The 15,390-nt window shown below is 46.6% G+C and overlaps 1 protein-coding gene across 9 annotated transcripts in view; it reads left to right on the top strand.

Moving 5' to 3' along the window:
- LOC135908811 (uncharacterized) overlaps positions 1-12,298 on the top strand; it is a 683,451-nt gene extending 671,153 nt beyond the window's left edge. For all 9 annotated transcript variants that reach the window (XM_065440642.2, XM_065440641.2, XM_065440640.2 and 6 more), the window contains one exon: positions 10,334-12,298. In XM_065440642.2, the coding sequence (XP_065296714.1) occupies positions 10,334-10,829 (496 nt within the window). In that variant the 3' untranslated portion in view covers positions 10,830-12,298. The remainder of the gene's footprint in view (positions 1-10,333) is intronic.
- Positions 12,299-15,390: the final 3,092 nt, after the last annotated feature.

Below are 15,390 nucleotides of genomic sequence, written 5' to 3'. Positions count from 1 at the left end.
CTCAAACCAAGCTCTGTTCTTTTTCCTTGCATTTTGCAATTAGGTACCCACATTACTGTAATTCCCTTGACATTACTTTTGGCCCCGTCAAACAGATCCTCTGGAGATTGAATCTGGCTGTGATATGGCCACTGCAAGCTTGCTCTTGCTGCCAGACGTTTGAGTGTGCCGCCGACACCATTGCATGCACTTTTGACGTGTGAAGTGGCGAAGAAATTCCATTCTGCCGATAGATTAAAGTCCTGTTCATGGTAGCAAAGATTCAAAAAGTTCTTTTTATTCTTATATTCTCCTTGAATTAGTTCCTCCTCTCCTTGAATTAGTTCTAACACATAACTATTCGAATTTGAAGAGAGTTACTACCTACAGATACATGGTACAAGCATGGGTACGCCTTTTGCACCAACCTACGCGAACATATTTATGGGGCTTCTAGAAACAGATTTCCTGTCGCGCTGCACTACCAAGCCCCACACATACGTACGATACATACACGACATACTCATAATCTGGGGACATCGTCAAGACAGTTTAGATAAATACGTAGCCTTTCTAAATTCTGTTCACCCAACAATAAAATTCACATCAGAATCCTCAACTGAGCGCATAAACTTTCTGGACACAACAATATACATTGACAATGGTGAGCTAAAGACAACGCTGTATAGGAAACCTTTCGACAAACAACAGTACCTAGAATATACCAGCCACCATCCCAGACATTGCAAACAAGGCATGTTTAAAGGCCAAGCCACACGACTACGTCGCATTTGCGTTGAAAACCAAGACTACATAGATAGACTCGATCACCTTAAAGAAACGCTATCAAAGAGGAACCACCCAAACAGTGACCTTCAAACAGCCTACATCGCCGCAACCAAACTTGATCGAGCCGAGGTCCTCAAGCCCCACCCGAGGATCACAGGAACAACAACGTCTCTTCTTACTACTAAATTCTCAAACGCACTCCCAAACGTGAATAACATCCTATGTAAATACTACCCCATTCGCACCAGCAACCAGAAACTTAAGAAGATTTTTCCCGACCCTCCCAGAGTAGCTTACAGACGCAACACTAATTTTAAAGATGTTCTTGTCCACGCCAAACTACAGAAAAAGAGGAAGTTGAGAACCAATCCCCGTGGCCGCCCCAGGTGCTCTACATGCAAACACATTCAATCTACTAGTACAGTAAAAAGTACAGCGTCGAATTACACACACAAGGTAACTTCGGCTTTCACCTGCACATCAAGCAACGTAGTCTACTGTCTAGAATGCGCCGCTTGTAGCACACAATACATACGTGAGACTGGAAAACAAATTAATACAAGACTCAATGGTGACCGCGCGGAGACAAAACACAATTTACCCAAAGCAGTAGCCAGCCACTTTAATGAACATGGTCATATATTTGACAAAGCAAGGTTCTATATACTAAAAACAAATTTCCGTTCCCCTCGCGAAAGGAAGTATACGGAATCATACCTCATGCACAAGTTTAACTGCCTACACCCAACAGGAATTAATTTGGCACGCGGCAACTTAGAATATTTAAAAGCGGCAACTTAAATCTGAAACTCTCATATCATCAACCAAGACACAAAACACATTAGGCCACCAGCTAACTTTAATTCTTAACCTCACCTACTCTTTCATTTCTAAAGAATGTTTTTTCGGCCTACTACTGAATTTATTGTGCTCTTTCAGGTTTTTACGTCTATACCAACTACGACCCCTCCTTCCATGTACACTTGCCCCCGCCCGCTTCTGCGCGCGTCACCCTCCTGTTATTCCGGTTTCGGTCCCCCCCTCCCCCTCTCCCTTCCGTTCCCCCCTTTTTTAAATCTATTTTTTAATACCCCCTCATCAACACATTCCGCAGTCAATATGCCTTTTTCGGCGCCTCAACCCAGAGTATCGCCATTTCTGGATGCCGCCGTAACGACACCTACGATGAGCGACTGGGGCAGTGCCCCTTGAAAGACCATGCCGCTGCGTTTCAGTCACCCCACACATTGCACCGCAGACTCCTCGTCGCCATGTTAACTATTTCAGAATTAGTCGACGTACTGCTGGTATGCAACTCAAGTCACTTTCAGCTCATGGTTTTTTGTCTGTGTGTCTGTTTTTCTTTTTTTTTTCTTGTGTTACTCGCGCTCTGAGCGCTTGACCGGCCGTTCTAATGCCTCAAAAACATGCCGCCAACGACTCCCCCTGAATACCTCCTAACCTTTCGCATCCCTAACATGCTCCCAAGCCCCCGTATTTCTTAAAAATTTCATTTTTTTCTTTCTTTTTCTTTCACGCTCCTCTCCTTTTTTTTTGTCTGTCTTGGTGCCGCCCTGGCTTCCCCCACCCCCCTTTTTTCTCCTTTTTTTTCTTTTCTGCTTCTATTTCTTTTCTTTTCTCCCCGCGTGCCCACTCTCATGCTCTTGTCCCCTCGTCTTGGGAATGAAGCTCACAGACGTCGGACGACAGCGCTTGTTTCCTCTGGTAATCTCTCTTTAAAACCAGCCGCCAGCGACAACACCCGCATGTGACGTCACTGCACTAACCCTTTAAAACTAACGCGCCGAGGATGACGATGCCGCCTTTGACGAATATAGGTCCTCCTATCGAAACGTTGGCCAGCCTTTCTGAGGCATCTTATCCCTGTTTACAAACTTTATACCACAGTGTGCTATTCCATCTGTCAGCCCCTTTCTTGTTTTGGACTTTTACGTCAACTAGTCACTCGCAGTTCAGACGCGGCTGGGTGGTCCAAGCGATACTGGAGGGCCTAGCCCCTTGAAGCTTTTCAGCAGATTGTAGGCTCAGCTTCTAGACAGCTTGTCTCGATCTAAGACCTGCGTTTGAATAACATCTCGTTTCCTTGGATCCCTGTGTTGGGAAACGGCATATATTGGTGACGATCTACTCAAGTTTACCTAGTTGTATCCCGGCTCCTCCTAAGGTCTTGGCCACGCCCATTTTAATAAGGGCGAAGAAACGAGTGATTCTCCCGTGCTGTTAGAGGGCGCGCACTTGTATTGCACCACAGACGCACACCCTTGAGCCCGTGGTGGGCCTCAATTTTTCGTTCCCAAACACAGGAGAAACGACGGCAGCCGGCCATACGGCGATGTCGGCACACATACACTGTCAGCAATTCGTTGACCCTCACAGAGACAGACATATTTCAGAGTATTCGCACCCCTGCCCTTGTTCAGAAGCTTCTCAGTGCACTCCAGTGGCAGAGAATACAGAGGGATTCCTACAAAAGGCCATCGGGACGTCACGGTTGCGCCAACAATAACAAAAAATAATATCTAAACCTACCTCCGACTTCTTTCGGCCGCTTGTCCGAGTGGCCGGCTATAACGGTCTTGCTCGCCGGTTCATATTCCTACGACCTTTTGGTGCCCATTGATCGGTGCTTCGCCGAATCGAATAATGCCGCACCGTGACACTGCCATACGGGTAACCCGAGGTGTTATACGGAGCGTTAAAGTCGCCTGCAATGACAAAGCGGGAGTTCCTGGCAAGCTGCGCCGTTCTGGAGACGACAGTCCTTAATCACTGTCGCAGGTCTTTTGGGCTGCTGTAGACGTTCAACACGAAGAGGCTCCCCCTGCTTGCGGGTCAGGGAATGAACTCGATCATGATGTATTCGATCTTACTGGGTGGCATTTGGAGGTCGTGGGTGACGTGTGTCAGCTTCTTGTTTCTCAGCACAGCGACGCCTCTTCCTAATTCGTGCTTCGCGACGGACCGGTAGCCGGGAAGCGCGGCGCTTTCGGTTAGAGTTTCTTGCAGGAGGACCACTCCTGCAGGAGGTTCTCTTGTGGAGAAACCCCCTGCAGTTTCATTGCCATATTGTTGTGGCCGTTCTTGAATTGCTCCGCTAACCGCGTGAGAGGGCTTCACATTCTAACTGGCAGAGGCCGTTGCTGGCAGCGACAGTGCCCGCGGGCCCATTATTGGAGCTACCGCATTCTCTAAGTACGACTGTATTTTGCAGGACTTCTGATTGTACCTCTCTTCCATTGCTAGCATGCTGGCCGGCCCCCGATCTGGAACGGGAGCGCCCTCCGCGCTCCTGCGGCAACAACTGCTGCGGCTGCTGTAGGGCCTGCTTTATGTCGCCGTCGGCAGGTAGGGGGTTGAGACTCGTTTTCTAGAAGTTTCTGTCGCCGTTTCTCATCGTTTTCTCACCACGTGCGAGATTTAGTACGGCGGTCGGCACGTTTTGTCGGCTGTTATGTGCGGACCTCTGCACACCTTGCATTTAGGCATGCATTGGTGTTGCTCGCCGGGTTCGGTGCGCAACAACTCCTGCAGATGGCTTCGCCCGGGGTCGGACACACGTCGGCTCGATGACCCAATCTGCCACACGAGTAGCAATTGTCCACTTGCCTGCGGTACAAAAAGTATCTCGCTTACACTGGTGCGTAGCACACAATTTTCTGAACTTTGCAGCCGTCGAATGCCATGGTAACCGTGCTCATGTTCTTTATCATTTTGGCCGACAGAGCCAGTAGATTTCTTACGTCGGCAATGTTCCTTCCTAGCTCATCCGGGCCATCGCTTAGGGTGATGCCTCTAATCACCCTCTTGCAAGTGTATTGCGGCACCGCTTCGTAGGCACTGACCTTGTTTTCGTTCCCCATCACCACGATCGACTTTATTCTGATGTACCTCGTCACATTCTCCCAGTCTGGCGTGCAGACCACAGTTATGTTTTGCATCGCGTTTGGGCATATGATGTCTGATGCGGCCTTAGCTTCACCGACTCCTGCTGCCTTCATTATCGCTCTGCCTACTGTCGTTGCCCCGGCTTTGGACACGTCTAATCCTCGCCTCGGTCTAATAATGAATTTGGCGTCTTTGGGGAGCGGAGGCATGCGTTCTGCCTTGCATAGATGATTACCACAAATATGCTAAGTATCTATTTGTCACCGTTCCGTTTCAAAGGGAATGCCAATTATTCATAATTATCATCATTAGCGACGTATCGTGCAATTTGTCACGCAATGCGACATGCAGCGCCATGTAGCATCGATACGTACAAAATTTGCATTGCAGTTTGGTTATATTCCACCAGGTGTCCCGACATGTAGCAACTGCATATAGCAGTTGCATGCTACCTGTAGCTGCACCTCGTTAACTCGAGCAGGCTAGGGGACTTTTTGTCAGCATCCCGCTTCGAAGGGGAAACCAATAAACCATCATTATGGGTCGTCATAATCAACAGCAACATAACGTACCGCTGCTCAACGGATGTGACATAGGCGCCACGAAGTGTAGGTTCCTGTGTACTCTTCGGTACACATTATTGTGCCTCCTCGCAAGGTAGGAAGTACTGCTGATGAAGAGAACCGTAGAGCTAAAAGCGCGTGGCTGTAACCAGGCAACATCAGGATCAGCAGACCGCTGTGCACAGAGCAGGACAAGCCGCAGCACAAGCCGCAACTCGCCATGGACGCCAGGTGGACCGTTCAGATCGTTCTCGTGAACTTGGTGGGAACAGATTTCGTCACGACTACACTCTAGTGCGGGCTGCTGAAAATGTAGCCTCTATGGAGACCCTCTTCCGGCTTATATTGTCACTGTGATGTGCGCTCCATCCAGGCCTGTGACTTTTTGTGCTAAGCTGTTGTAACGTTAAGAACAAAGATGGCGTACTTAGTTTCGCTTCTTCAGTTGATCAAGCCGTCTATAATTAATTTGAAACAGTCGTATTTAGTCGAAGATATAGCTCATAATGATGTATTTTCTCGCGGCTGTACGTGTTCTGAACCTGTTGTTTTGAATAATGTTCTGAATCTGCTGCTAACAAATCAACCTAAGTTGGTGACTTCTGTGATGGTTATATCTGTAGTTGGTTGGCACAGTGCTGTTTATGCTAAATTTAGGTTACACATGTAAGCTAAGGGCGCAGTGTGGTGAGACGTTTGTATATCTATTCGAAAGCACTGGTTAGTAGGATAAATGAAAATTTGGATCGCTATAATGACGTTTTTGCAATAGAAGCGCATCGTAAAAAGGAAAATAAAGTATGGACTTGTCCAGAAAAAAGGAATTGCTACAACATCGACAGCAGACTAAAACACGCATGCGCAGTCCGACATTCTCAGCTATCTATCCTTCATAGCGCCCTCAAATGTATCTAAACCGTGCAGCGAGGTTTATTTATAATGATGATTCGTACTACAGCAGTGCATCTAAGGTACAATTTTGACGTGACCTTCTCAACTTACAGCAATGACGCAGAATTAGAAGGCTGGGCCTGTAAGACAAGCTTGATCACAAATCGGCTAGTAAGCCTGTATGCTGGTTATTACATCGGTAGTCTTCACACATCAGTCTCCAGAGAGCTGTATATACTCCACACGCCCGCATTCCTTCCGATATCGGTTCTTTCTGCGCAAACAGCAAATGAATGAAATGATCGGCTGGAAGGAGCGTTAAACCACTCCAGAACGGTGAATTTCAATGACACTATAGAATACATTTTTCTTCATTAAACCAGCCAATTGCTCAAGCCCTACGCCTGGCAGGGGCATTTTGCGAATGATTGCATAAATAAATAAATAAATAAATAAATAAATAAATAAATAAATAAATAAATAAATAAATAAATAAATAAATAAATAAATAAATACCGTTCAATGTCACAAATGAAAGACAGAGTCTATGTAAGCCTTGATTTTTATAAGCATTGCAGAAGAGGCAAAGAGTTCACAGTATTTTCCGTCCAGCACCAATGAGCGATAACTGCGAGAGGCTAAAAAAAGCTACGTCAGAAATAAAAAAGACCGCTCGCATACCTAAATACGCCTTTAGGGAATATTGGCAGTCGGTTATAAAAGACGACCGTGAGCAATTTCGGAAGCATGTGAAACGAAATGGAGAAACGGCAGTGGCTATTCCGGCTCTTGTTTCACGACACGGTGCTGTTTATGACGATTAAGCTAAAGACGAATGCCTTAATCAGTATTTCGCATCCGTGTTTTCCTCTGTGGTACGGAGCAGCGATAAGCACAGAAGTATTCCACGAGAGCTGATACGTGACATATAAATGAAATTCCCGAGTTACATGTGCCACAACAATGCTCTGGTATGAGGCACGCCGTAGTGGGGGACTCCGGATTACTTATTACGCATGCGCCCAATGTGCAGCCCACGGGCTTTTTCTTTTACATTTAGCTTCCATTGAAGTGTTGCCGGCTCGGCTAGATTTTATCCCGTGACCTCGTGCTTAGCGGCGCAATGCCATATCCATACAGCAACCATGGCGTGTGACAGCTGATGAGGATAGTGTGGTTCTAAGCAGGCACTTAATTTCTGTTAAAATTAAATCTCGCTAAAGGCAGAGAAGTCCCAATGGCTTTGCAAATCACATCTTCCAAAGAAGAGTGGCACCTGCGTGCTACCCTTTTTTTGCCCGGTTTCGTGGTCGGACTTTCATCACCACTCCAAGTGCGCCGATACACAAGGCGCACCCTCTGGCTCAACGAAATTTGGCGGCGCATTTACCACCGAGTGCTAACTGTGGTAGACTCGTGTGCTCTCAGCCCCTATTACAGGCGCCGATGTGCTAATTAAGGACTCTCTTTTCTGCAGAATGAAGTAATGAAAACGCAAACGCTACCCAAATATTCTGTACACAAAAATTATACGCGGGCAAGCGCATCATTCCACTGATTAAGCTTACCTTCGCAGTCGTTTTTGATGGATCCTGCGTTTTTTTTTTATTTGCGCATCATGATTAGTAGCGCTGTCAGCCTCACTGAATATCGCAGCCATAACATTCAATACAGGATGCGCCTGTTTATGATTCTGCTCTGTATTGTCTTACATAGTTGAATTTCAAGAAAAATTAGAACTTGCTCAACAAGATTTCTAGCTGTGTAGATCAGATTTGTGCAAATATAAAAGGAAGATTAGCGAATACCTAGTTAGCATATTGATTATTTAGACTCTGCTTGCCTAACTATATACAACTGAAAACTACAACGTACGATGAATGCTACTAAACTCCAATCCTTCGTATTCTCATCCTTGAAGCATAATATTGGGGTATCAAAGATTACGCACGACGTACGATACTTTGGCCATTAGCGCGTTAAAATGTAGAAGTGTCATCAAGGCTGCTGGAGACCATTGGGATGCAGCCGCAAGAGGCGGTTTAGGTACCCTTTAATGTTCCCATGTTCACGACCAAGGACACTTGCGGGATAAAAAGAAACTATCATATACATCAATCGACAAGCGAAACACTATGGCGGGGGGGGGGGGGTGCTCTACGAAATACCTGGATGAAGTGGCTACGTATGGCTTCCTAGGGCCGTTGAAGACGCCTGGGAGAAAAGGGAAAACCTTCGGCAAATTTGAAAACAAAAGGAAATACCCAGTGAATGTGTTTTGCACAGAAGAGCAGCGGTTCTCGTTAGACGAATCTCCCACGCAGACTAAATTCTCATTCCATTCTGTGTCTGCGCTTTTGAGATATACATATTTGTGCACTTTGGCCACCGCTTTATTTGGATACTTGTTCCCGAGTCTTTCTTGAAAACTAATTTTGCTCCGTGCTTAATTGACTTCAAAAGGGGCACAAGTCATGCCTCTCTCCACTGCCTCATTTCTGGTCCGACCGACCACTGTACTTCCAACCCCGCCTAAATGCCTAATTTTAAAGGCACAATGGCATTGTCGAATGGTAGCGCAGGCACAATCGGTCCTTTGCAGATTACTCACGCCACCTTCTACGTTATTGTAGCACCGAAAAGTGCTCTATGAAATCTCATTCCTGTATTCCGCTTCCATTTCATTCTTAGACTACTATGGTGGATGCTTTAGTATAGGTAGTTTCTTAATTTATGTATAAACCAAGCTACATATATTGCTTGACGTAGTAGTTCTGCGGAAACCCGCAAGGTGGAGAGAAGTAATGAATAAAGGGAAAAATCAGACGGGTTTCCGCAGAACTACTACGTCAAACTCTTGCCTTTGCTTCGTGTTGTCGACAAATTTGACTTCGCCCTGCCATCTGCTAGCCGCCTGGTTAGCTCAGATGGTAGAGCAGCTGCCCCGGAAAGGCGGTGATCCCGGGTTCGTGTCCCGTACCAGGACGAATTTTTCTTCAACTATGGGGCTTTTCTTTCGAGGAACCCGTATGGGTTTCCTTTGTAGCTATTGCTACGAACGGGTGGATGTCTGATTTTGCCTTTATTCATATATTGCTTGAATATGGGTATGACTTGCCGTTCAATTGATACCAGGTCATTGCTCGTCTCTTCAGTCAAGGTCGTCATTATCGATTTATCTGTACTAAACTAAGAGAGTGATTTGTAGCCACTACCACGCATATTCCCAAATCTCTGTAGGTTTTTGTATTGTTCTGTAGTAGCAGAGTGTCGCCCGCATACGTACTCTTGAGGACCTTATGATGCACCTTTTGCCCATTACGTTAAGATAAGCCAAAACCCAATTCACTGTTTTGCACTGGTCTTTCTATATGCACTTTACATAAAGCAGGACCAATAATAACGACAAATGAATCCTTGCTTCAGTGCTCGACGAATCTTGTACAGTTCGTTGCTGATAGCACCGTTGAAGGTGGTTCAGATGCTTGCAGAATAACAAGTGCAACAAACTCGCATTCGAGCACGCAATAGTTCCAACATTATCTTATCTACAAAGAAGCAGCCATAATTCGAGCTAGCGTTGGACGAACGATGACGGTGAAGCAAATTTAAAATCTTTTCCTGCGCTTTTGAACTCTATCGCTGCGTCTGTTGCATTGGTGAATTTTTATTTTTGGGTCAAACATGACAATTTATGCATCCTATAAGATTATGGGTGAGGAAGTAGTGGGGCTCTCCGAAATAATTTTTATTTGCTGGGGTTCTAACGTGCACCTAATTCAAAGTACATGGGCGTTTTTGCATTTCACCTCCATCGAATTGGGCCCTGCGCAGCTGTGATCGAACCAGCGACCTCGAGCTTAGTAGGGCGGCGCCATAGTCCCTTGAATACGTCGGTAGGCAATTTATGAAACAATTGTAAAAGTGATATCACTGACAGCAATATTCTCCTATAGCCAACATTTCTGAATAAGCAGAGAAAGATCTGGTGAATACTTCAACAATTACACAATTGCTTTCCAGTTAAATCAAGAAATGGCGGGCACCAAGCCGCCGTAAAATAATATTTTGCTGTGTCACTAGTGCGCTCTTGGGAAGACGCTTTAGCGAAAGCGGTGCTTAGTGCCTTCTACTGTGCTGTCTGTTGACTATAATCAAAAGATGTTATAGTGTCGATTAAACGAATAGCGAATGCCTTAACGCAGGATGCGGGCGGCACGCCTGGAGATCCCGGGTCGTGGGGGCGAGAGGCCTTCCTTCTTCTCGCGTGACTCTTCGTCCGGCGACACGAGCTCCCGGCCTCCCAACAACATCGAGGAAGACCCGCGAACGACGGGACCCGCAGCCTCATCTTCGTCATCTTCATCGGGAGAGAACTACGAGGACGAGCTGGACTTCGCCAAAGAATTGGCGTCCAGCAAGCGAAAGTCCCTCGCCGGGGGCAGTTCCCGTCGCAGCAGCCGCGTCACTTTTGGCGCCACCGCCGCCATCTTGCAAGTTCCCGGCATTCCCAGCCCTCGCTCAGGCTCGCCGCGCTCCGGTTCGCGCTCAACGTCTCCTCGCTCGTGTTCACCGCGCTCTGGCTCGGTCAGCTTCTTCGCCGAGCCCAGCTTCATCCAGGACGTGGTGAACGACTACGACGACGACGCGGATGACGAGGACGACCTGGAGGCCACCGACTGCGGAGTGGACGCTAGGTAGCCGCGGCGAGGCGGCGGCGACTCGACCGCCGCCTGCTTGGTGGTGCTGCCGCGTTCGGGGTCGTCACGTATTGGAGTTGCTCTGGCGTCCGGCACCGCGATGCTAGAGACGCTGCTTTGAGCATTTCTCTCAGGATGAGGGCGCCGACTCGCACCGCAAAGAAATTGATCTGCGACCACCGCTGAACTTAATGGGCAACGCCATAAACACATTCAGAAACAGTAACCCTGGGGCGAGCGCCAAATCATATACAAAATATGGAATACAATCATAATCATTTTAATACGCTAGGCAAGACTTCGAGAGCAGTTGAGGTGCCAGCCAAGCGGCTCACTTTACAGGTAATGATGTGTTTGTAGGAGTGATACGCTTGTCTCGTCTGCCTGTTAAAGGAACAGAACAAAATGCAAAAAGGTGTCAACATGAAATTTAGAGATACAAACAGAATTTCTTCTTTCAAACAGAAGAAGCGCAGTAATGCTTTAATAAACAAAAAGGCATTTCAATGTCTGGAAACATTTGTGTAGCTGGCAGTGCACTGCCAAGTAGCTTGGGGTACAATTTTCGGCTGCTGAACGTTATGTACGACTTAAGGATACGGGAAAAAATAGTAACGCATCGCTGTGAGTTGGTATGGCCATTTGCACGTGACCGTCAAATGACGGTTCCGTGGAAAACATGAGCAATAAAAGGAACAATCGATACTCCACTCCCTCCGCTGTACGAAAAGTTAAAATCTCAAATTAACCACATTGAAAAAGTCACTCAACCTCTCAAAGAAGAACGTTGTAGTCTAGGCAGAATTCTTTTTGTTTTACCTGTGGTGTTGCAAGTACTGTTGTTGGCGTGCAATAAGGTTGAAAGAACTGTCCTTATCTGCGTAAGATTGAAAATTGAAGGTTTCAGAACCAATGCACCTGTCTTCAAGTATATGTGCGGGTGCCGACAAAAGCGGTATACTTCACACAGATTGCTACTGCAGCGGCGTCGCTCGGCATTTTGTCGAGCTGAAGCACGAAACATTGACACGAGTCAAGCGACATGCTTGCAGATAATAAAGGGCGCCCATTGGCTGTCTCGATCCCCGATGCTGCCTGTAGATGGCGTTGCGATGCAGTTTGCCGTTGCTCCGGCTCCCGCTGCGTGGAATATACCACATTTGTCGGCGCCTGTACTTGATTACTCTGACGAAACTGTAAGGCGATCCAAATAAGGTCAGTCGCAATTTTTGTGTTTTACTACTAATGCTGCAGTACGAGTAACTGAATTTGTTGCAAAACATAGGTTGTTTAAGAAGACGCAAAGCGTGTGCGAGACGGTGCCCTATTTCCTACACAAAAGGCACGAGTAAAATAAATTGCACTGTCGTAGGAGCATCACCAGTCACACGCGATATCGTAGATAAGCAGGGCGAGATAACGCAGAACTGAAGTCATAAAGTAGAACTGCAATTATACTCATGAAGGTATTTAATGCAAAGGCCTATGGGCCAGACAATGAAATCTTCCTTACCTCAGTAAGGAAGCCTTCATTGCAGTGAGGCTACCTTATGTCACTCTGAAAGGTTCCTTACTGAGGCGCCCTCGGTGAAGGCTTCCTTGGTGCTTCCTTGGTACTTCCTCAGCATAAGAAGCCAAACAATGAAATCTTCCTTACCTCACTAAGGAAGCCTTCATTGGGGTGAGGCTACCTTATGTCACTCTGAAAGCTTCCTTACTGAGGGGCCCTCGGTGAAGGCTTCCTTGGTGCTTCCTCAGCATAAGGTAGCTCCAAAGCTACCTTCATGCGTCCTTACGCCGCTCCTGTCCCTGAACGAGCGCTTCACCTCACTGCTTAACCACGTGGCATTCGCTTGCGCATGCGCACTGTCGCCCACTTGCGGAGAAGCGCGAGCACGGTACGTCTTGCCAGGCATGTTCGTTTCAGTCACGCGTGCGGCATGCAAGCATTGCTAGGCGTCACTAGGCGTTGCAAGACGCCGGCGTGCCAGCGTTGCTGGAGCACATCAAGTTTTGCACTGTAATGCGCAACTTTTTTTTAACTTTAGCAAACGAAACTAGAAGAAAGCGTCCACGCTTCTCTATATTAGCTATTCAACTTAAAGATTGTGCGACGATACAACATTTTTTAATAGAATAATGGTGTTCGCGGAAAGATTTGAAGAGATAATCTCGAACCCAGGCACGCGGCAACCGCTCCTTAGGTGAGGACGGGTGAAGGGAGCTTTCAGAGTACGCTTGCTTCCTCCATCGGTCCTTCGCTGTAAGGAGGCCTCACGTAAGGTTAGGAAGCGCTCGAAGGAAAGGAACTAGGGGTGTGCGAATATTCGGAATTTCGAATACGAATCGAATATTTTCCGTATTCGTAGCGTATTCGATTCGAGAAATGCATGTTCGGAAATTCACGAATATCCTAGGACGGCCGAATAACGGTGGAAACGGCGAATATTCGGATAGACTGCGAATAATTGAGCAATTAACCAATTGTATGCTTGCTCCGCATTCTCCTAAGAACATGTTTATTAACTGAGAACTTCGCATGATCCGCTCATTATCTGTATGCTCTGTTTCAGTCTATCTGCTTCAGGCATTTGAGACATGATCAGTTTCGGTTTCTTTTTCACCAAGCTTTATAATTCCAATTATTTTGGAATGCCCCATTGCTTTGAAGGTTGCAAAGGCAACTCAGGGTTGCCTTTGCAACCCTGAGTTGCCATTATCTGCATGCTCTGTTTCAGTCTATCTGCTTCAGGCATTTGAGACATGATCAGTTTCGGTTTCTTTTTCACCAAGCTTTATAATTCCAATTATTTTTGGAATGCCCCATCGCCTTGAAGGTTGCAAAGGCAACTCAGGGTTTGCTAGCATTGATTCAAAATGTATCAAGGCTCTTTGTGCGGAGTGGAAATTTGATGAAGTAGCCAGCCTAGGCATGTTTCTTGATCCGCGCTTTATGGCCACAGTTCATCAGGCATCTGGTCAGACGATCTGGCTGAAAAACCTTGTGACAACGGAGCTCCAGGAAGCCGTCGTGGAACACCATCGGGACACCGCCGTGCCAGCGTCGACTTCGTGTCCACTGGTGGCCTCGAGTGTATGGAATGCTTTTGACGATCTAGTGATGAACAAAGAGAAGACACATTTGGCATCTGCCCCTGAGAGGGAAGTTACAGACTACGCGCAAAAGCCTCTTCTGGAAAGGGGCATGAATCCTTGTGAGTGGTGGCAGTCCATTGGCCGCTTCAGGTACCCGCTTTTAAGTGCACTCGCCCGGAAGTACTTGGCGATCCTTGCCACTTCAGTTCCTAGTGAAAGAGTCTTTTCTACCGGTAGAAATGTGACAGTGCATAGAGAGCGTTTGCTTTCTGGCCATATTGAGCAGTTAATTTTCCTTCACGACAATCTGTAACAAGCGTTTTACCTGACTGAGGGCATTACCTGAGTCCATTATCTATAATTGAGTACCTCTTTAATTTGAAGCAACCTTGTAAAATGCAATGTTATTTTTAAAAGGGTAATAAAGCTATTGTTACCTCTCTTGCAATTTTTTAATACTACACATGTATTCGATATTCGATTCGATATTCGAAGAGAGTTCTTCGCCTTATTCGTATTCGATTCGTAATCGAAAATTTCAATATTCGCACACCCCTAAAAGGAACGTTTTATTGTTTGGGCCAAGCTACCTTCATGCGTCCTTACGCCGCTCCTGGCCCTGAACGAGCGCTTCGCCTCACTGCTTAACCACGTGACGTTTGCTTGCGCGTGCGTGCTGTCGCCCACCTTCGGAGAAGCGCGAGCACGGAACGTTTTGCCAGGCACGTTCGTTTCAGTCACGCGTGCGGCATGGAAGCGTTGCTAGGCGTTGCACGACGCCGGCGTGCCAGCGTTGCTGGAGCACATCAAGTTTCGCACTGTAATGCACTGCCTCTTTAGATTTAGTAAACAAAACTGAAAAATAGCGTCCACGCTTCTCTATATTAGCTCATCAACTTAAATATTGTGCGACGATAGAATCTTTTTTATTGAATAGTGGTGTTCTGGTGTTCGCCTAAATCTTTTAAGAGATAATCTCGAACCCAGGCATGGCGGCAACCGCTCCTTACGTGAGGACGGGTGAAGGGAGCTTTCAGAGTATGCTTGCTTCCTCCATCGGTCCTTCGCTGTAAGGAGGCCTCACGTAAGGTTAGGAAGCGCTCGAAGGAAAGGAACGTTTCATTGTTTGGGCCTATGTCTACTGATCGATGAGTGTTCCTATTTACAGCCTACGACAAGCTGGCGCTAAAATTGCTACCGTCAAGAACATTCTTTTTGGATAAAAACTTTGGTTAGTATGTGCTCTGTATATGAATTTACACTTCGTTCTTTAGGGACAATTAACAACCCAAACAAAATTTTGGTCGCATAAATCATACATCACACGCATACAAATAAAGTACAACGTTAATTGTAGGCTTGACTCAATTTACAGCCATTACTAGCATTAAATCATAGGTATTGGGAGGCGGCAGTTCCGAACTTTCTTTCAGAAAGCGCAGCAATATTCGAATGCCTCATATGCA

This window comes from Dermacentor albipictus, chromosome 1 (assembly GCF_038994185.2).
Source record: "Dermacentor albipictus isolate Rhodes 1998 colony chromosome 1, USDA_Dalb.pri_finalv2, whole genome shotgun sequence".
NCBI classification, from domain to species: Eukaryota; Metazoa; Arthropoda; class Arachnida; order Ixodida; family Ixodidae; genus Dermacentor; species Dermacentor albipictus.
This window is presented reverse-complemented; position numbering and strand designations above follow the sequence as displayed.